Genomic DNA, 21813 nt, shown 5'->3' on the forward strand with positions numbered 1-21813 from the left:
AGATTTAAGCACTTATTACACACCCAGACCAGAGATTTTCATATTTGAGCCGATGTCCACGTAAAAAAAACACAAAAACGCAGGATGAGTTGTTCAACCTTGTTAAGGACATATACTAATTACTTGATCCAAAGAGTAAATCCATAAACACACAGACAATGTAATTAAATCATCTGCACTGTGTAGTGTCAACACCAATCATCTGAAATGACCTTGGGGCTTCTTGAAATGAAACTTGTTCATTAAGTATGTCCGCACCTTGGATGATGTCATCCAAGGTGCCATCCCACCACACCGCAGACCTCCACCATACAAAATGACTTGTCATGTAGAGTGTATTTGTTTATATACTCTGATGTTGAAGAACACTGGATAGAACTGTCTTTCCCTCGTTGAAAGATCTTGTAATAATTTTGAGAATTTACAAACCAAAAGCAAACGGATATGTGATGAACGAAAGGCAAAACGCTGTCAGCTCTTTTCACTTCAAAACTCATTTTATGAAGCAAACGCTGGCGTATTTTGTGAGAAATATCAGAAATGCAGAATATTTTTTAACAAATTGCTTTGCTTTGCTTAAATTAGAGGATATGTGAGTGCTAAACAACCGCTTTGACTACCTTTTAAATTAAAACACTGTGGCTATCTGTGCTCTGACAAGCTTGCAGCTAGTCTGGCATCCAGCTCAGCTGGGACGCCTGTGTTTGGTGCCATTTGGCAACCGCTGGAATATTTAAATGCCCTGATGAATACATAGCCCCTGGGCTTGACTGCTCAAACTGAGCACTGAGTGTGCTCTGACATGCTCAGCATACACTAATGGGACTTCTGACAGTTCTGTGCATTCATCCTACAAAAACTCAGCATTGTGCCAGAGGCGGCCAGAGGCTGGCTGTGAATGTAGTGCACTGGCAGTAGATCTGGAAAGCAAAAGGCCACAGGTCTAACTGGTGCTGCATCCGCTGTGTCCATTAGCCGTCACTTATACTGTCACACTGTCCTTGAGCAAGACACTGGGCCACTTCTCTCTAACTTGTTGCAATTTACAGAACAGCGCCTTGCATAGGAGAAACAGCTGTTGTAAATTTTCTAAAGTGAATGAAACTACGCCTCATTTCAGTTGGGTTAATGGACAAAGAAGACTGTCCATTTTCTAGAAGCTCAGCAGCTGTGTGTACTTGGGCATGATGCTGAAGAAGATCTAACAGCTAACTGAGGATAGTGTCAAACAAACTGTAACCTGCACACACTCAGAGGCACGAGAAGGTGTCGTCTGGAGACATGTTGAAAGCTCTGGTGCTGTCCATGGTGCTGAAAAACAAAAAATGGGTTAAAAAAAAAAAAAAAGGGTTAAAACGGGAGTGAAATCTGTTGAAGGCTGAGTGGGTACGTGCTCTTCATCTCCCACTACGTGCATCTGAAGCCAAATATGGTTCACGGAGCAACACATGCTTCACAGTGGACACAGCTGTCTCGAATCCCCCTCGGAGATGCCAGTATTGTGTTATGGAACACAAGAGACATTTCATTGATTATGGTTATTTTGGAAAATGTCAGTAGAACAGTGTAGACCAATGATGTTGACCTTTAAGCTGTATAACTCTGTTGAACAGCATCACAGAACGATGCAATCTGGGAAACAATGTAGATCACGATTTGTTGCAGATCTGAAATCCATACCGTATATTTATTTCTTTAAAGAAAAAAAAAAAGACAAGCCTGAATGTTGCAGTCAATATATGTTGCCAAGAAACCGTGCGCATAGCATCCTGCAAGTGTTTTAATACCAGAAATAAACAACGACATCGCCCTGAAGTCCCCACACTGAGCGGCATCGTACTTCTTTATCTTATTGTCTGTGTTTGGGATTTTTACAACGAGAAAAAAAGAGGAAAAACTTCAAAAGACTTTATGCATTAATGTGGCAGGAGAACGCCCAAATTCATTCGGACCTCCACAGAAAATAAGCCGCCTTATTTAAGAATATTTCACATTAGGAGTAAGTCCAATTATAAGGGTTCACGGTGTGCAGCGGGAGCAAACACACCAACATACGCGTTAACTTGAGGTTTTGGAGATGCCGCCTACTTCTACCATTACGCATTGATTAGTGCCCCCACGGTGAAGCAGCAGAGGAATTTTTGGGTGCAGATAGGACCACTCCTCTCTCTGCATACGATTTTCTCTCCTCTCTCCACAGTCGGAGCTCGGTGGTGAGGAGAGGGGGGGGGAGGGTGGTCTTGCAGTCGACGAGAGGAACAGGAGTTTATTGAGGAGTAGCTGCAACGGGAGGAAAAACGCATGCAACTGAGCGCCGCTGGCTTGCGGATGGCAAGAAGAGAGGAAAAAGAAGAGATCGCGCTCGGACGAATGACCAGTCTGTGCCGAGAAACTGCTGTGTGAATTGTTTAACTTGTTGATGCGACGTTATTCTACTGCTTTTCCTCTATCGTCTGGCTGCAGTGACAGATAGATGGGAGGCGGAATCGCAAGTATTCTCTTCCGTGGATAGGTCTTTTATTTAACTCGCCGTGGATGCAGTTTAAAGAGCAGCCTTCCCTAAGGTGGGTGGTTTTTCGTTACTCAGATTTTCATTGAAAAAAAAAAAGATTCAGTCCTGCTTATTGATGGGTGACGTTTTTTCGAAATCCAATTCATATTCTGCCGCAAAGTAGGCTTCCATAACTGAACAGTAACAATGAGGAAAAGGCTTCAGAGTGATACTCTACAGTGCTATGCGCAGTGTCAGTATAAGTAAATGGGTTTGTGTGTCTTCTTATCACATTCTGTTGAGCCCTGGTGCCTCAGAAGCCGTTTAACCATCAGTGTCTCTATCTGCTGTTCTTCCTGCAGATGCAATTCATCTCTGAGCCATAGCACTGTGATAACCGGAGCAGGGTTGTATTAAACACTATAGGTCAGCATGGCAGCAGGTGTAGCAGCATGGCTCCCATTCGCCCGAGCGGCGGCCATAGGATGGATGCCCGTGGCGACCACCCCGATGCCCATTCCCCCCCAAGACAAGAGGAAAGGCCAGGACGGACTCATCATCCTCAACGTGAGCGGGACCAAGTTTCAGACGTGGCGAACCACTTTGGAGAGGTACCCGGACACTTTGCTGGGCAGCACGGAGAGAGACTTCTTTTTCCACGAGGAGACGAACGAGTACTTTTTCGACCGTGACCCTGACATCTTTAGACATATCCTCAATTTTTACCGCACGGGGAAACTACACTATCCACGCCAAGAATGCATATCAGCGTACGACGAGGAGCTGGCTTTCTTTGGTATCATCCCCGAGATCATCGGGGACTGCTGTTACGAGGAGTACAAGGACCGGAGGCGCGAAAATGCAGAGAGGCTTCAAGACGACGAGGAGATGGACATGAACAATGACGTCACGCCGGTGAACTTGACGTACCGGGAGTACCTGTGGCGGGCATTTGAAAACCCTCACACCAGCACCTTAGCTCTGGTCTTCTACTATGTCACGGGCTTCTTCATTGCCATATCAGTGATGGCCAACGTGGTGGAGACGGTTCCGTGTGGGACTTTGCCCAACAGGTCAAAGGAGATGTCCTGTGGAGATCGTTACGCACTGGCTTTCTTTTGTTTGGACACCGCGTGCGTCATGATATTCACTGTTGAGTACCTCCTCCGGTTGATCGCAGCTCCCAGCCGGTACAAGTTCATGAAAAGTGTGATGAGCGTCATCGATGTGGTCGCCATCATGCCTTACTACATCGGCCTGGTCATGACCGACAACGACCAGGTGAGCGGTGCTTTCGTCACGCTGAGAGTCTTCCGGGTCTTTCGGATTTTCAAGTTCTCCCGGCACTCCGCGGGGCTGCGCATCCTGGGCTACACCTTGAAGAGTTGCGCCTCCGAGCTGGGCTTCCTACTGTTCTCCCTCACAATGGCCATCATTATCTTTGCAACGGTCATGTTTTATGCAGAAAAGGGCTCCACAGCCAGCAAGTTCACCAGCATCCCCGCAGCGTTTTGGTACACCATTGTCACCATGACAACACTGGGGTAGGTAGCTGCATATAAACCCATAAAACCTCTCACGCATGTTTGCACACATCAGCGCCGCAACTGTCTTATCGTCTCAATGAAATATACATTATCTTAAAGGGACACGGCTCTGATCAACCCAGATGCTTTAAAGCAATAAGACTGAACGACATTCATCTTCCATGTGTTTCTCTAATTCATGAGGAGATTTCTAATTATCTCCGCAACACACAATGAATGGCTCACGTTCTCAGGCATTGTTTGAAGTAATTGCAGTGCGGCCACAGGTGTGCGCTTATTGGGCACACAAACAGCCTTGAGCGCTGCTCAGCCAATGTGAGGCCGGGAGCGATCTGCTAGTGGAAGCCTCTGTGCGCCATTCGCTGCCTATCAATGAGCCTTGCACCTCACAAGCAGCCCTTATCCGAAGGTTGGGCCTCGTCCCTGCCCGTTTTAAAGGGTCTTTATTGGGTGCAGTTTGGGGAAAGGTTACTGATTCTGGACACAAATATTCTGGCCAATCAACAGACTTTTTTTTTTTTTTTTTTTTTTTAAATTGCAGTTTACAGCAAGAGCTATGAGGACCACAGAAGCCCTGCATACATTTACATGTCAAACGGAGGCACAAGTGATTAAATCAAAGGCAAAGTAGTTTGAAAATATATATACACCACACACACACACACACACACACACACACACACACCTTTCCTCCTCCCCCCCCCCCCCCCCCCCCCCCATCTCCCATTCTTCCTCTCTCATCCTTTAACGAGCTACTGTAAATATTTGAATGCTAATTTCATGCCCGTGATCAACGTCAGCTGCACTATGTGCTGATGTAGCATAAAATAATTAAACGCGGTTAAGACGATTACATCAAATTAATTTGAATTGATGAGCGCACTCAACCGCTCAGCTGCTCGGCGTGGGTTATTATTATGATTATTGTCATTATTAACACTATTCACTCAGCATTGTGGGCCGGTGCGCTTTCCAAGGTGCTGAAAAAGTTGTGTCAACGAGACGACTGGCTGCCATTTGTTTTTTTTTCATCTGTTCAAATTAATAACACGAATGCGGCGTTTGAGTGCCTTAAGCGCGAGTAGAAGTTATAAGGTGGAAAATAATAATCAGACCGTTTCTAATTTGTGTGTAAAAATACCCTGGTTGCTTCTTAAGTCGCTGCTGCACGTATGAGGTCGAACAGCCTCTCACTGGCACCCTCCTCTTCACTGCTGACACAGAAATGAGGTCCTGTTGAAATAATGTTGTCTTTTAATTTCAAAGTCATAACACCACACATCAAACATTGCAAAACAAATTGCCACTGGCTGTGTGTACTTGTGTGTGCTCGCCTGAGTGTCTGCAGGTGTGTGTGTGTGTGTGTGTATGTGTGTGTTTGAGACGTGGCATAATGCTGTGAATATAAAGTTTAGATGCACACTTTTCTGTATTATTTATGGCTAAACCGATAGAGGAGTGTTTGCGCTTCATTCAAACAATCTGGACTGTGTGCTTGACTTTTCATGTTGATGTCGATCCTTGTTGTTTTTGTCTGCCCTCATATCTGCATCGATGCAGCCACTCTGCACCTGGTTACCTTTCGGCTCTGCAGACAGCATATGTTGCTGATATTACTATCATGACTATTATTATTTTTTTTTATTGCTGCTCCCTCCATCTGCTGTCATGCTGTGGGTGACAGAGAGTTAGTGGATTTCCTGTCTTCTTAATGGCATACAAAGCTTCCCCCTGCACTCACTCAATAACCAGTCGAACTACCACTCACCCTCGAAATGACCAATGAGTGCATAATTAGTGATATGCACGATGCGGTGATTGAAGCTGCCACCTCAAACGTAATGCTGCATTGGCCATGCTTTCCATTCAGATTTAAAGCGCAGATGAAAGATGAGTTGTGTAAGAGGGTACATTATTTATCTTTGGGGAGCAACAAAGACATTGCTGCATTCAGCTCGGAATCCCCTTTGTGTTGCTTAAGATGGATTTGAAAAAGATGTTCTGCCGTGCTGGAACAAAATTGAAATGTCCTTGGTAATGGGGACGTTTCTGTCACTCCATTGTGAACCGTGACAGCCTGGTTGACAGATTTGCAACCTGAACTGAAGCCTTGCAGTGGTGCAGAATGCTGCATAGTGGACCACCGGTGGAGCTGCTGAATACCCATCACTGAAAGACAGAGTCGACTCCTTCTGATGATCCATCATTGTCTTGAGGTGTGCTTTTAAAAACCAGATCTCATACAACCTCACAGTAGAGCTGAATCGTGGTTGTCATTGTCTGCTCAATACGCTGAAGTGAGGGAAATATCTGTTGTTGTACTCTCCTCCAGTAACCTTCAAATGGGGAAATGAGGTATTCTGATGGTTTGTTTCGGATCTCAGCATGCAGAAAAATTGATCCACACCTAACAAATAGTTATTTAAGTCAGATATGAATGGGGTAGTCTTTTCATTCGGTTGCAAATAAGCTCTTTAAAGACCAGCGGGGACGCTACTGGCTTGAACCTCCATTCGAAGCATTTGATTTCATTCGGATAGCCAATGATGCTTTATGCCTGCATGGTATCATGATGCCTTTCCACTACATATATTTTCAATTTCCCTGACTCACACCCTGTGGAAGTAAAGACAGTGGCGTTCTCTCCCCTGCTGATGGCCCATTGATTGTGCTTAAGCAGACGTGCAGACATTGGGAGAGCAGGGGCTCCTGTTCAGAGGCACTTGGCAGGCAGCCTGAATGAAAGGGAAGGGTGCCTGGAGACCAGCGGAGAATCAATAGCACTGTGCAGCTGTGTGTCACACCTCTGTGTGTCTACTGCTCTGTGCCACCAAACACAGGACAAGACCCACTTATCCCTCCTTATTTATTGAGCCTAATCTCTGTGTCTGCTCTCGGATTCCCAACAAAGAGGAGTGTGCCTCTGTCAGAATGCTTCAAGAATTGGGCGACTGGGAGTAAAAAAATATAAGATTTTTATCTGTAGTATTGTGTTAAGTAATATCTTTTAAAACAAAGGCGCTAAGGTCTCAGAGTATAATTATGTGACTTGATTTGATATTGTTCATTTTAGGCAGCGTTAGATTCCAATATAAAGATAGCATTGCACTTTATTAGGCTGGAATCAGATGTTGCAGCGTTTTCTTGCTCTTGTTTTGTCTAGATGATCCACACAGTCAGGGTGAATTAGCTGCAGAGGGAGTTTTTGGTGCTTCAGATCTTTTAAGTGATTTAAGGTGTAATGGAGTGCACTGCTGAGAGCAGCTGTGAAAACGGTGGAAGTCAAGCGCAACCCACAAGGGAAGAGGAGTGGGGAGGACAGGCGTTAGTCTGCCATAGAGGCACACGCATTCTTCTGGACACAAACAGACATTACCTTTGATAGGCTTAAAAGGCCGTAGCTTCCAACACAAACTTTTTTTCAAACACGTACACTTTTCTCCCAATCCGCCTATCAATATCCCTCTTTAAGCCACTGCCTCCTGAGAAGAACGATCAGTCTAATTACTGATTTGTTGTGACATTTACTGTGTGCATAGTCCTACGGTGCAACAAACGTGGCTGTACACTGTAGTCACTCAACAGATGCCAAATTTATCACCATGTCGTTTGTCTGTGCTGCAGCTCCACCCACTAAATACAGCTGGAAAGGCTTGACAAGTGAGTCCTATAAACCTCTCAGGATAGGATTTATAAGACAGAGGAGGCAAGGTTAACAGACACGAGGGTCACTGTAGGGCCCATAAACCACCAGAAGTATAAGCATTATCATGCTTGCCAGTTTTGACACCTCAACCCAATGGCAATCAAAGAGTACAATGCAAAGCATTAACTCCATGGTTGGACGTGGTGCAGAGCAAAGCTTTTTGAAGTCCAAACCCTTCACTGCATGTCAAATTTAATAGAAATGTACAGGAACAATCTGAAGGGCTTTTTACTGTATCTGTGCCGAAGAGATAACAAATGCATCCTTCATGATATAGTACTCGTGTGGTTGGATAAGTTACCGTGCCTCTAGCAGGCAATGCAGAGAATTTTCACTCTTTTTTTCTTTCATCTGTGCACGACACTCAGCGAGAACATTTGGTGTGTTTGATTATGTACCGCAATGAGTGTAATTTTTGTGTTCAGTAGAATACATTACACCACTTGGCATTGTGTATGTTATGCACATTATGAAAATCAGCAATCCATTATGAGAGATGTGATGTATTACTGTGTAAAGCAGAAGTGGCTGATGTGAGATGTGTAGGCTGCCATTAGCCTGTAGGCTCACAGTGCCCCTCCAGGTGCTTTATTGGGGAGGAGAGGTGATGCTAATATGAGGCTGGTATAATGGTCCTGAAGTGACAGGTGACTTAATGAGGGGAACCTGGCACTGAAGTGTGTTCTGTGCAAGCTCCTTTCTGCCCATGCAAATGACTGCAAAATGGAGGAGCGAGAGTGAGGGACGGAAACAGGCAGCCTTCTTCAGGGGAGATCAAGATCATTGTGAAAGACAGAATCTGTGAAACAAAGATGTGTTTTTTTTTCTAAACTGAAAATACGCATGACCCTGCGTTTTTTTTTTTATTCTCTGTGTTTTCATTACACTGAAACAGCTTCACACTGGCAGCTAGAGATTTAAAAGGCTGTTGTGGAGGTGTGAGTTGAATGATTGATTAACGTTTTATAGGCATTCATATATTACAGATTTATTACAGCATATTTATGTACTTTTATATGTACTCCAACTTCAAAGACTTTCATTTGCGCCCCAAATTACACTTTATTGATAGTATATAATATTTCTTTTATTAAGTAATGCAATGTCAAAAAGAAAATGTATTTGTGGTCAGTCAACCCTGAACTGAAAAACAGATTATGGCCAGCTGGTAGGTTGATGTGAGGATACTGTGTGTGTGAACTGACTCTAAAAGCAGGCATGCGTCACTGCGGATGGTCAGATTGATAAATAATCTATATGGCAAGGACAAAATGGCTGTCCCTCCATTTGATTCGATTTCTTTGACAACCCGTCTTCGAGGCAGCGCCAATAACACTCATTCCACGCGGGGGGCTTTCATTAATTCACTTTGAATGTGCTGCATTAAGCAGGGAAATAGACTAGCATGTTCTGCACTTGAGCCTGGGTAACGTAGTGTGAGGACATAAAATATGGCATCAGTGTTTTTTACCCTGCTCAGCATTTTCATCTTCTTTGTATTGCAAGCAACGTCAAAGATTAATGGAATTTTCCAGAACAAGATTAAAGTTATTCCGAATGAATGCAGCATCACTGCATTAGGAAATAAGGAGATATGTGAGAAAACACATCACCTCGATTTCATTGTTGTTAGAAAGCATTTGCTCTGCCTGGCTCCACTTCCATCCAATCTAACAGCCCAGAAACCCTGACCCAGCTTGAGTGAATCAGTGAAATAGGGAAATATTGCCTATTATGTGACTATGTCGTATCTTGAAAGTTGATATGTTGAGAAAGATATCGGATGTAAAGTGTATGCCTTGAGATCTCTAGATCAAATGGTGTGCAAATGATAAACCAAAGCCCAACAGCTATCTCTTCCTCCAGTGCTGCATGGCTTATTTACATACTCAGCATTTACATACAGATGAAAATGACTTGTCTGGTCATGGAGATTGGTATGCAGACACGCATAATGCCTCCTCATCACTTATTTGAAATGTACAACAGTACATCCAAGAGGATTCTCTTTAGTTTAGTCTTCTAATTAACATTGTGCTTAGTTTTAGATCCACGCAACTGTCATGTCAAGATCACAATAAAATTTGCACTACAAAAAAAAAATTCAAGACTGTAGCATTGCCAGGGTTATATATAGATTTTGTTATTCTAAACATTAATCCTTATTATTATTATTACTATCATCGCTATGCCTCTATTGTTTTAGTTGTTTAATGAGGCTGTTCCATGCTGGACGCACTAAGGATGAAGCAACACCAAATGTGGTTTCAATCCAATACCAAGTAATATCAGGGCCAAAATCACCCATATTGATCTGACACCTTTCATTACTAGGGGCGGTAATGTACAGACCACTAAGTAGGGGAGAGCCATGTTTCATGATTTATGAGGTTTGTATTATCATCAATAACAGACTAATTTTGATTATATTCACATCTCCACCTACATAACGCATTTCCTTTACACTATTCTGTGTTAATATTAGCGTGTATGTGAAAACGCAACTAAACAACTGATTACTATGTGCATGTATACAACAACATTAAGATCAACCCGGCCACCGTACCACGCAATCTAACGTAGGAGAACATGCAAATGAAAAAAATATTTTCATTACTTTACAACGCATTCACGGCATACAGACATGCACAAATGCAAATACAGAAACAAAACACAGGAGATTCTTCTGCAAATAGCTAACACACAAGAATGTACGATTTGCTTAAGTTAGTCGCTCATCAGTGATGTTGGAGAATGAACATTCTTTTTAGTTTAAACAGTCACTCCAAAACTATTAGAGAAATTGACTATACAGTTAGCTTTCACCTTTCATTGATACCTGTTTTACCTCCAGCATTTCTATATTTGCTTTAATTTTTCTATTTGAGGTATGTTTCTTTATGCCACTTATGTGTCAGTATGGTGAAGGTCTTCTCTTCATTTGCTTTTGTTTTCTTATCTGGAGTCTTACCATCATTGCGGTATTACATTCTTACTCCGAAAGGATCTTAACATTATTGTGAAGGTTTTTCTGTCTTCCATTGTGCCAGTTCATGTCCTTTCGCTGTAGTTGCTTCGCACTTTCAATACAGCATTTTCAAATGCAGCAGAAAGCCTTTTGAAGAACAGCCACTAAAAGTTGATTTGGAGAGACATAGTCACTACCACTCACTTGTTTAAAATTTCATGGTCAGGGTTACACTTTAAGGTCAGAAAACTAATTTTCAGCTCAACATAGTGTTGAAACAGCGGTGGAATTAATTGATGTGAGCAAATTCCCACATGGTTACATTAACGTTGCGAGAAAAAGTCACTTATAAATTGTGGAGTTAAGCATATCAAAGTCACTGGCCTTGCACTTTTGTGTAACACTTGAACTAATCGGCATACAAAAAACAGGCTGCGGTTTGTTTTCATGCAGGGTTGTAATGTTTTTAATGTCCGCTATGCCTGTGTGAACATCACACTACTCCCCACATTGGCATGTAATGAGTGCTGGTTTAGGGACAAGCAGTTGTTCTTTTATTTTTAGACACCACTGTCACTATGGTAAGCACTGAACCAGCATTCATTATGCTGCATTTCCCAGACCCAAACCAGCCTTTGCCCCCTCCCTGACCTCCATATCCAGCTTTGCAGCACAGATGTCGGAAAACAAAAAGTTAAGAGGAAGGTGATGATAGTCCCACCCGTCACTGTGAGGAGTTTGGGAGGGGTATATTGCTCTTTGCACCGATTTTTTTTTCCTCTCAGGCGCATGGGACAGCATAGCAAACACAATATCTTGAAACGGTGCCAGCTTTTATAATGCCAGAGTGTGAGCATCCCTCCCCCTGACATTTGTCTCTTTATCAAAAATGCCCCTCAGCCAACAAGCCAACATCTGTGATCAGCAGAGATTCAGAGATTATAGCTAACAGCAATCATCAGTCTGCTGTATGAACGAAACAGAAAATAATTCAAAGAGTGATGTAACTTCTGCTGGTCTGACACCTAATCTGAAGAGTGATAAGATATCACTGTAGATACGGCTTTAAAAAGAAAGTTATGCTGTTTTTAAAGCCTCTGAGCAAAACATGAGCTGGGGTGAATTGAGAGAAATTCATTACATTGACAGTTACCCTAGTTTTTAAAGTACCTACACTTCAAAGCCGTGTAGCATACATTTAATTCATGGTGACACACTTTCAATGTATAATAGTGTTCATTGTATAACTGGTGTTAACATCGCTGCACTACAATACTGTCTTGTATCTTGTGAGAGCGTTTAAATCAATACAGACTTTCATGTACCAGAGACAAACAGAAAGCATAGCTTGTCATTAGTTTCAGAGAGAGCTGTGAAACTTTGATGCTCACACATTAATTGAAACTTGGTTTACAGCCCATTCATAATACCTGAACGTGAGCGGATTCGTAGCAAAGTCATGAATATTGATTCAGCCCGTTTGTCAGCTTAAAGCTCTGCTTCACTGTTAGTGAACCGTCTCATTTTTGTTCGAGCCGAGGAATCTTGTGCCAGTTTACAGCACCAGGATGCCACAATAAAAGCTCCTTGTGATCAATACTGATCCCACTTGAATGAAATCCACAGTGTTCGCTGTAAAGGCAGAATACAGATCTCTGTAAAGCTCACAAGCGTGGCTTGGAATCGAGCTGCCCATACTAGCCACTGTTAACCCAGTTTCATTGTTGAGTCTTTGCCACAGGCTCCATAGATTATTAGTTTCTGTATGCAGTGTGAATGATAAGAGGCTATGTCCCATTTCAGTTTAGGTATAAAGAGCTTCCTCCTGTCTGCCTGGCAGGGAGGTCCTGCTGAGATGAGGGATGTCAGCCTGTCACCCTGACGCATGGCAGCTGTTTCCTGCCTGCCCCAGCTTCTATAAATAGCCAAATATATCACCTAATGTAGGCCATTTGGTCAAACAGAAACTAAACAGGGCATGTGCTCTGGGGCTATATTTTTCTCCTTCACCTTAAAGTAATTTCTCATGTACAGGTGTATCAGTGTCACCACCACAGTCTCAATATTTCCCTCTTCTTTAGCCGTCTCCATACGGTCTCACATGGATTGATGAGATATTAAGTAGCGATCATATAGTGCCATTATTTTATGTCAAGTTAAGACCTTCAGTCACCTTAACTGATCATTTCAAGCTGATTTAATGTTTATGCAACAGATTCTTTTTCAAGAGAGATATTATAAATATATCTGTTATTATTCTGCAATCTATCAGCCATGTGAAGATAACTGCCAGTTGCTATTATTACAGTTACTATTATAGGCTACTGGCTGTGGTAGCGGGCTACTGGTGGTGGACACAATAAAGCCTGTACAATAAAAAGAATCCAATACAATAGGTCTGCAATCACTACCATTTTGTGAAAATTGCATTGGTTTTTAGTTTTTGTGTAATTTTTTGTGTGTGTCGGAAAAGCTGTTGGTTCTTGTTACTGGGTAGTGAGAATTTCAATCACACATAACAATACGATGCAATCGAATTACTGCAAACTATGGTCTTAACACAGACTGAGCTTTAAATCTTCACAAAGGGAAATGGTGATGATGTTTTTATTGGGCCCATCCACAATAAATTCAAGAACAGTCACATGACAGGTTGAAGGCAGCACATATCGGTGTCTGTATTTCAGCGCAATTTATTATCCCACAGTGATAAAACACAGTGATTTCCAGGTTTCTATACAAAGAGACAGTAGGTTTTTTTGTGTTTTTTTTTCACTTCCCATCGACCAACTGCTTTTTCTTCTGTTTTACCTTAATGTCATGGGGCAGGATCTTGTTGAAAGTATATTTACATAAGGAAGCACAATTTTGAGGGCTTCATTTTTATTGTCATAGTGGACTTTTTACTCCACTGCAATTATTTTACAGCTATATATACAGATTTTGATTTTACATACAAAGCAATTGAACAACAAAATATGATGCAGTAGTAAACTACATTAAACTGCCCTGCAGTGCAGAAAGTAGTTTACCTCACCTTTAAAGTATGTTTAGGTGATAATACTTCTGTACTTTTACTAAAGGAAATTTTTAATGCAAAACCTTTCCATTAAAGTATTACTACTTAACTATCTCTGATCTAGGATCTGAAAATTCCAAAACACTATCTTTGGTTATTTAGTTTTTAGTTAAGATAGTTTTTTAAACCCTACATGCTGATTGAATGCTAGTGAATACAGGGGGGTAAGTTGGGCTACCGACTAACAAGGTCACATTAGGTAAGCAAAAACCAAAATGACAAATCCTAATCCTATCCTGTCAGTGTGTATCATTGACTTAAAAATGGCAATAATTTCAAAGCTTTACTTAGAATGGGATAGATGATGGCTACGAAGATAGATTGATATTTTTATCTATGTGGTATTGAAGTGTTTGGCTTCAGTTCCCACCTAGAGGATTTCCTGCCTGCGTGTCTCTGCAGACGTCCAACACAGGGGTATCTCAACTGCTTAAGGATTGCATTTCCATAGTGGGATTTTTTGCTTCTTTTTCAAGGTATTAGTGGAAAACCGTAAACAGTTGATTATTATTTGTATTTTTCCCTTTAGCCAATTGTCCGTAATCCCTGTGGAGGAGCTTAAGAGTTAGATTTCTGGCATGCATAGCCTTATCTTTACATAACGGCAAAGCACAAATGGAGTGTGTCCCGTTTTGACACACAGAAGGCACACATCTGAGCTGAAAGGCAAAGACAAGCGAGTGAGTTGAGCAGAGAGGGAATCCGCCCGGACTGTTAGCATTAATAAAGCCGAACAATGCAATCAATTTAAGGTCCAGCTCAGTCTCATTTACTTGCACATACAGACCTGCTCTCACATGCATGGAAACACACACCACACCATTTACATTCCTGATGTATCTGCTGGTGGGATATGTGGTGATGTTGGATTGTCTTGCTGTCCTCTGGAGGTCACAGGGGAATCTTGCCTGAGCATCCTGGGAGACATACACAGCATCAGCCTCTCTAATGTGACATTCAATTACCTCCAAAGGTGAAGCGGTTTCGTTCGGATACGAAAATCAATTTTGCATGGACTTTGCTGCAGTTCACTCCTTTGGGCTCTTCTCCACAATTTTTACGTACATATGTTGGTGACAGAAAACAAGCTGCGTTACTGTCGTTCCAACTCCCATCGTCTTTTCTATGAAATGGCATCCATCAAAGTTAATGGGCTGTAATCATCACCACAAATACACTGTCACACGTCCCACTGCTCACTCCCGCGTATTCAACTCCCAGTCAATGGGATGTAAAGAGTGACAAGCGTGAGGAACACAATTTCCCATATCATTAACGACCTTAAGTGAGAATTGGAAGAGAATCCAAAAAAAATGTTCAGAGTTTAAAAATCTCATCTGTTTGCTAAGCATCTTTGGGGACTGCGGAGGAGAAGCATTAATCAGAGGTGAAGTATAGTCAATACTACTGACACTGCGTTTCATGCACCCATCAACATTGTCATCTTGTGGAATAATTCTTATTAAAGTATGTCACCGATCTGCTGTGTGGTAGATAGATTAATTTTCCAAGTAGCCAGTCCTGCCAGCTTCAAATCACAGTTCAGCGTGTACTGTATATCTACTTATCTCCAGGCTGTATGCTACCGGACTTCTGATTATACATCACACACAGGCAGACACAGACTACCACACATATACACAGACTACTCTTTCAGTGCCTGATATGGCAGCGCTCCAAGAAGACTGTCCCTGATGTATTTGTGCATTTGATAGGATGTTTTAGCTGTAGCATCCCCAGAAGACAATTTGTAGGCCTCAACAGATGGAGAAGTCCAATTAGAAAGCAAGGCGAATGAATGGGAGAAATAGGAGACGAATGTTCCGACTCTTTCTCTCTCCCCCAGGACAGACAGCTAATCTTAGAGTACAGGTACAAAACCAACATCACTTCTGTTTTGGAGGGGAAACATTAAAAGAAGAGAAATAAAAACTTGAAAAGAGGTGGAAAAAAGTGGCTGTGATTTGATTTCTACTACACAGTCAAAAAGGAAAGCATTGAATTTGATACAGCATGCTCTCATTCCGCATCTACAGTATGTATAAATATCTCCTTCTGTTGTCTGATTCTTCAAGGGCAGACGTCCCACAAAGCAATTGCCTTGCCATCAGCCAAGACCAAAAAAAGGAGAAGAAATGAAAAAGTGCTTAAATATAGCAACCCCTTGGGATAGTGGGAGGGAGGGCGTGCTGTAGTGTGATTAAAATGAATAACCTTCATTCAGTCATGATTGTTAACGGTACGTTCGAATGTGTCGTCTGTGGTAAAGCCAAAGCTGTGCCTTCTCTCCGCCTGTCTGTATAGTGTTAACATCATTATTCATCAGGAGGCATGTCCTCTGCAGTGACAAAGATGTTGAAGCTATATATAATGGGAGTTGTGTCTTTAAGTACACATACTTTCTCCCACTGGCCCAGGGTCAGTTTAATTTAGGCTTCGCCCACCTCTGCTGTGAAAGCAGACATAGCAATAAACCTGTTGATGACTGATAGATTGCGTAGATGCAAGACCAATTTTCATTGGCAGAGTGACCTTTTGGTTGTGTTGTTGTCGGTCCGCCCATGGCCATGAGTTATTATTTTTCGTGTCATTTTTTGATTTGACAGGAGAAGTCTCGTGGAGTGGAATGGAAAAAGTAATGATGTCCCCATGCGCTTGAAGCCGCGTGGTGCAGGTGGGGAAATGGTGAATATGGCTACAACTAGCAGCTCTACTCTGCCCCGGGGGCCAGTCAGCAGCTGTTAGAAGAGATGCAGCTCTTCCCAATACTTCCCCACAGGTTCTCGCTGGTTCCTGGTACTCGCTGTTATCTGGGCTCGCTGCTGTCGCCAGTCTGGCTGCTGTCCACACTCTCTGAGAGAGCGCTCAGTACATTTTTACGCTTCACCACTCTTTCTGTCTCTTCCTCACCTCCGCTATTCCCTTCAGTTTCACTGTGAGATTTTGAAGTGTCCCTTTGAACTTGCAGCTGTTTTTTTCCCTTTTTTTAAATGGCTGAAATTTGTACCTTGATGTTTGTTTCAAAGACACTGGGAATTTGAAATGCTTTTCACTTGTATGACAAATAATCTCAGGCCATTTCTGTATTTAGTTCGGTTTGAACTTACAGTATGCCATATGAGGCATTAGCTATCCTGCATGCGAGTGCTTTGTTTGTACAGGAAGAAAACCTGAAGATGAGGGGCTGCAGCTGTTTGGCGTAAAAAGCTGATATAGACAATTTAAAGTTGCAACTAAAACAGATTCTAGAAGTTTCCTTGTGATGAGCATGAGGGAAATCGATCCTTTTCCCTCCAAGATGTATTATCTTGAGAATTACTCCTTTCATCCAAATTCTAATAATATATTTGGCCTACTGGGCAGTAAGTCTTTTTAAAGGGTTTTTTTCTAACACTCAGCTGCTACAGGAGAGACGGCAGAATGATGCCTGAACAATGAGTCAATTAAACATGAAAGTTATGCTTGACCATGGAAATGGCAATTTAACCGGACATTCCCAATATAAATTCTGGAGCTTTCAGTTCAATCACACGGTCTTCATCAGCAGATGGCATTTGCTCAGTCGCCAGGGAGATAGATGTATTTACATGTGAGCTCAGTAGTTTTGACATAATATTCGCTGGTTTGAGCTTGAAGGCAAATTGATGTTTCAAATGAGAGGAAGTGCTGCTTTTCCTTGTGTCCTATCTTTATGTCCTATTGGAAATGAAATGAAATGTATTTTTTAAACTGTCAAGACTTAAGGTCAGGTAAATGCTGATGGGCATTCTCAATTAATTTCTGACATTTACATTCAATAGTTTAAAGCAGGGGTGTCCAAACTTTTTTCACTGAGGGCCACATACAGAAAAACATACAAAGGGCTGGGCCACTCACTAGAAGTGAGCTATATTGCTAACTTTAATCCACTAGAGGTGATGTATATTGCCTCACCTCTAGTGGATTAAAGTTGGCAAAATCAATCAAATGTAGGTAAATTCTGCTTGATAACTGAATATGATTCAAGAAAACAGCCTTTCCATTAGTGGGCTTTCATTTATTAGTTGTGGTACAAGCTGGTCTTTGCCTTGTAGGCTCTTGTTCAGTGTGTTAAGGTGATCAGTGAGATCCACTAAAAATGCCAACCAGAGAGGGTCACTGAGCTCATGAAGAGGTCCTTCTCTCTTCAAAACTGGTCGATTTCTGATCTCAGGGAATAAAACCGCTGCAGCACAGAGCCACAACTTAGCCAGCGCACCTGAGAATGGTAGAGCAGCCCCCCCACCCAAGCACCAGCATCAGAGAGGGAAGCTTGAAATAGTCTGCTAGAGCCCTGGTGCTCGAATTAACAGCCTTACCTCCACTTTCTTGCCCCTCGGCGGACACCGTAGATTCCTTTGTGCTCGCCTGTCCCAGCTGGAGCCCCATCCGTCGTACCTCCACACAGCTCGTCCCATTTAAGTCCCATCATGCCAACTGCACCTGGCACAGCTTCAAAAACATCCTCACCCATCGTGGTGCTCTTTAGACTGCTAACATCAAGCAGCTTCTCCGTAATGCAAAAGTGATCGTCATTAGTTATTAGCTGTGCTCTCATCTGAAACTTTCTACACTCACTCTTACGTTTCCTTAATTCTGCCATTTTGGGTCACCTGTAGCAAATTTCTTCTTCTATTACTCATTTTATAAAGAAGCTGCCTCGTTCAAGACAGTTACTCCACCTAGTGGTGAGACTAAGAAGTACAATACAGTCCAGTGCAAGTTCCATGTGTGGGCCTTATTCCAATACATTTTTAGAATTTCGCAGTCGGCCCGCGGGCCATAGTTTGGACACCCCTGGTTTAAACAGTTGAGTTATTAATGTCAAAAGCGAAACAACAGAGGCCGAGATGTCCTGACTTTTACTCTCTAGTATGGGTGTACTGGATGTACAATTCCAAAAATGCAGCTCGAAAGCATCTTTAATTAAACCCTCTCTGACTGGTGAATACCCTCGTCTTTCAAACTCTACACTGAATTTGAAGTCTCCAAGACCGAACATGGATGACCCTGATGACCCCATCATCGGGTTTATTTTCTTAGACTTTGCCAAAGCTCCTCCAGAGCCACAGAAGATATTACACATCTTTTTTTTACAAGCTGAATAGTACTCCTTATGATGAGTAAACTTCATGTGTAAAGTTGATGTAGTGCCGCTTTATTCAAAAAGCAGATTAATGGATGCTCAGTATATAATAATTCTATCTCTTGGGTAGGTGTAATAGTACCGAGATCACAAATTCACTCAGCCTAAAATCTAGTGGCAGTGTTCTCTGCCTAAAAATCCCCTGATTTCTAGATACTGTAGCTCATGAATGCACACGCTGCAAACTCAGAGTTAAGGAGCCATTTGGTGGAGAGAGCTGATATCCAGCGGCTGCTCTGTGTGGAATCGCACATCAAAGTTAATCTTGCACCGTCTGCTCTGGCGCCGCGGAGCACTAATCTGCTGTCAGTGTGATGAGGCTCCTGGACCAGTTCCCCTTTCCAACACGCAGGCACTAATCTGCAAAACCTTTCACATTTTACCTCGACTCCATCACCTGAACACACAACAAAGGTCACAGAGGTCACTTTGAAATCTCCTCTCATTAATACGAGTTGACCATTCGCATAGGTCCATGTGTGCAGTATGTGCCAGAAAATGGCCAGTTTGGTTCGCTGCGCCCTTGAGAGCAGCTTCCTCATTGAGCTTTTTCACACGAGATAGAAATTTCCCATTACAGAATACAATAACACAAAAACACAGCAAATACTATTAACACTGGTATTACTAATGCCACTACTTTCACTTGTTTTGCTTAAATGGTCATCAGTTTTCAACTTTAACTGCACCTCAGGCCTTCACACACTTGATGTGAGGTAACTCGCTGCCTGCTCAATCAAAGCTTTCTGTGTTCAAGAAAATGCCACCGCTCTGTCACCCACATGCCGATTAACCTATGATGAATACAGAATGAGTTCATTAGCATAATCGCTTGAGTGGCTGATGATTTCATTTTATTATCACGTTCTCTTATAATCCATAGCTCCGGCGCCCCTTCATGCTTCCAAGCCCTCTTTCATGTTCATTTGCCCTCCCCATTCAGCCACGAAGCAGTGTAATTGCATTATCAAAGTATTATACTGACGTTGTGGGAATATATTTTTAGCCCTCGGCGTTCTAAAGTAATATAAGGCGGACGGGCAGAAATCTAAACACGTAATGACAAATTAGAATTACAGCAATGCTTGAGTCATTTTACCTAGGTTTCGTCATGTCCTGCCTGATCGAGGACTTGCATCATTCAGACCTCCCCCCGCCATACACAAATTATAACTCAAATTTGCCTGTTTGCTGGATAGGTGTTTTATAGGTCCATGTGGATACTTAGCCCTCGTAAAACTTCTAAGAATACAGAACAGCCATTCATCTAGTGATTAAAAGAAATTGCCACAAGGACTTGGTCATAATCATGACAATGAGAAGCTGAAGTAAAGGTGACTTGGCATATAATAGCAGTGAAAGAGGGGTGCTTTTTTGCATAGGACAGCAGTTGTTTCTCAAGTGTCAGCAGGTGTAGACTGAGAGACTGGAGAAGAGCAGAAGAAAAGAAAAATGTCAAGCAGGGCTGTGCTAGCACTGCATGATAATAGAAAAGGAGGAGAAAAAGAAAGAGAATGAAGCGTTTCATCTCCAACTCATAGTTAGAGGCAGGCAGGTCCAGGCAGAGGAAGGGTGAGTCAAAGTCAGAAATGGAAGAGCGGTAGAGAGGAAAGCTTTTTATCATCCCTGACTCTTAAGAAGATCTCCCAAATGAGAGAGGGCGTGCATGCTAATGTCAAAGCCGCGGTGATAACTAGCCGCCTGGTTTCGTAGGGTGAGGGTTAAGCTGGGATTTGGAGGGCTGAGGGAATACATGTTTGATATGTGAGTGAGAGAGCTGAGGTGCCTTTGCCAGAGCTATACGTGGGGGATTATTCTATATGGTTTATCTGTGTCTGCATGGCTAAAAGAGAGGAATTTCACTGGCCTTTACTGGTTCGGTGTAGTTCCTCAGACTCCAGGGTGCACGTTCAGCTGGAAGATCAAAGCTACATTGACACTGCAGCATCACAAAGTCTTCATTTACAATGTATTAACACCTACTGGCATGTTACCGCGCATGCTATGGCTGTTCCCTTGAACTTCACATACTAACCTTCAGCTCTACCCAATAACTTTCAACAATTCTGCAGAGACTGGATCTCAGCTGGATTGTGGAAAGCATACAAAACAAATCTCTCACATCTGCTCCACACCTCATTTTGCTGCATCTCAACACGGAGTCAGAGCGATGCAATGTGTGCATTTTTACCTGCAGAGTGTGTTGTTCACCTATCTCAAAGTTGTCCATCCCTGTAGCTATTGTTCACAGTTACTCATACTCAAGTGCTCTGTTTTTCCTAGCACACGCATTACACCAGGCAGTGCGGCCCTCTGGCTCCCTCCTATCTCTGCTTTCCTATCTCCCCATTATGTTGTGTAGTTCTGCCAGCCTCTCCTTCTCTCCCTTATCACCTGCGGTGAAAATCTAACGGGCTAATCCCAACGCCTGTGGGATTTCCCCCTCTATAATGATGTATATCTGAGGGATAGCATCAGAGCAGAGTCCTATCAGCCCACACACTCTTAATCCCATCAGTCTTTGGTGTCCAAACCCAAGAGAAGCAGCGTTTTGGATGCAGTGCTCCCAGGCTGTAGCCAGAGATGCAGTGCAGAACATCAGGAGTGATACGTGGTGTTTAGGGATCATGTTAGAGATCATGTTCATTTATTGTGCTCCTAATTCTTGAAACCTTGTGGTATATCTCCCGAGGATTGCATTGCAGGGGTATATACTGTAGCTCTGCCACTGCACTGAAAAAATCTTGCCAGAGATGCAGCCCGTCTCTCTGGCATTACAACATTTTATTTTACAGCCTGTTCACGGTAGAGATAGATAAATACAGAATGTGCTTAATATTTTAACGTGCTGACCGAAA

General features: G+C 42.6%; 1 protein-coding gene across 1 annotated transcript in view; it reads left to right on the forward strand.

The window, feature by feature from the left end:
- Positions 1-2923: 2923 nt before the first annotated feature.
- The window catches only part of LOC139201707 (A-type voltage-gated potassium channel KCND2-like), a 28624-nt gene continuing 9734 nt past the window's right edge, over positions 2924-21813 (forward strand). The window contains exon 1 of the mRNA XM_070831102.1: positions 2924-4035. Coding sequence (XP_070687203.1) covers positions 2924-4035 — 1112 coding nt within the window. The remainder of the gene's footprint in view (positions 4036-21813) is intronic.

This window comes from Pempheris klunzingeri, chromosome 5 (genome assembly GCF_042242105.1).
Source record: "Pempheris klunzingeri isolate RE-2024b chromosome 5, fPemKlu1.hap1, whole genome shotgun sequence".
Taxonomy (NCBI): Eukaryota; Metazoa; Chordata; class Actinopteri; order Acropomatiformes; family Pempheridae; genus Pempheris; species Pempheris klunzingeri.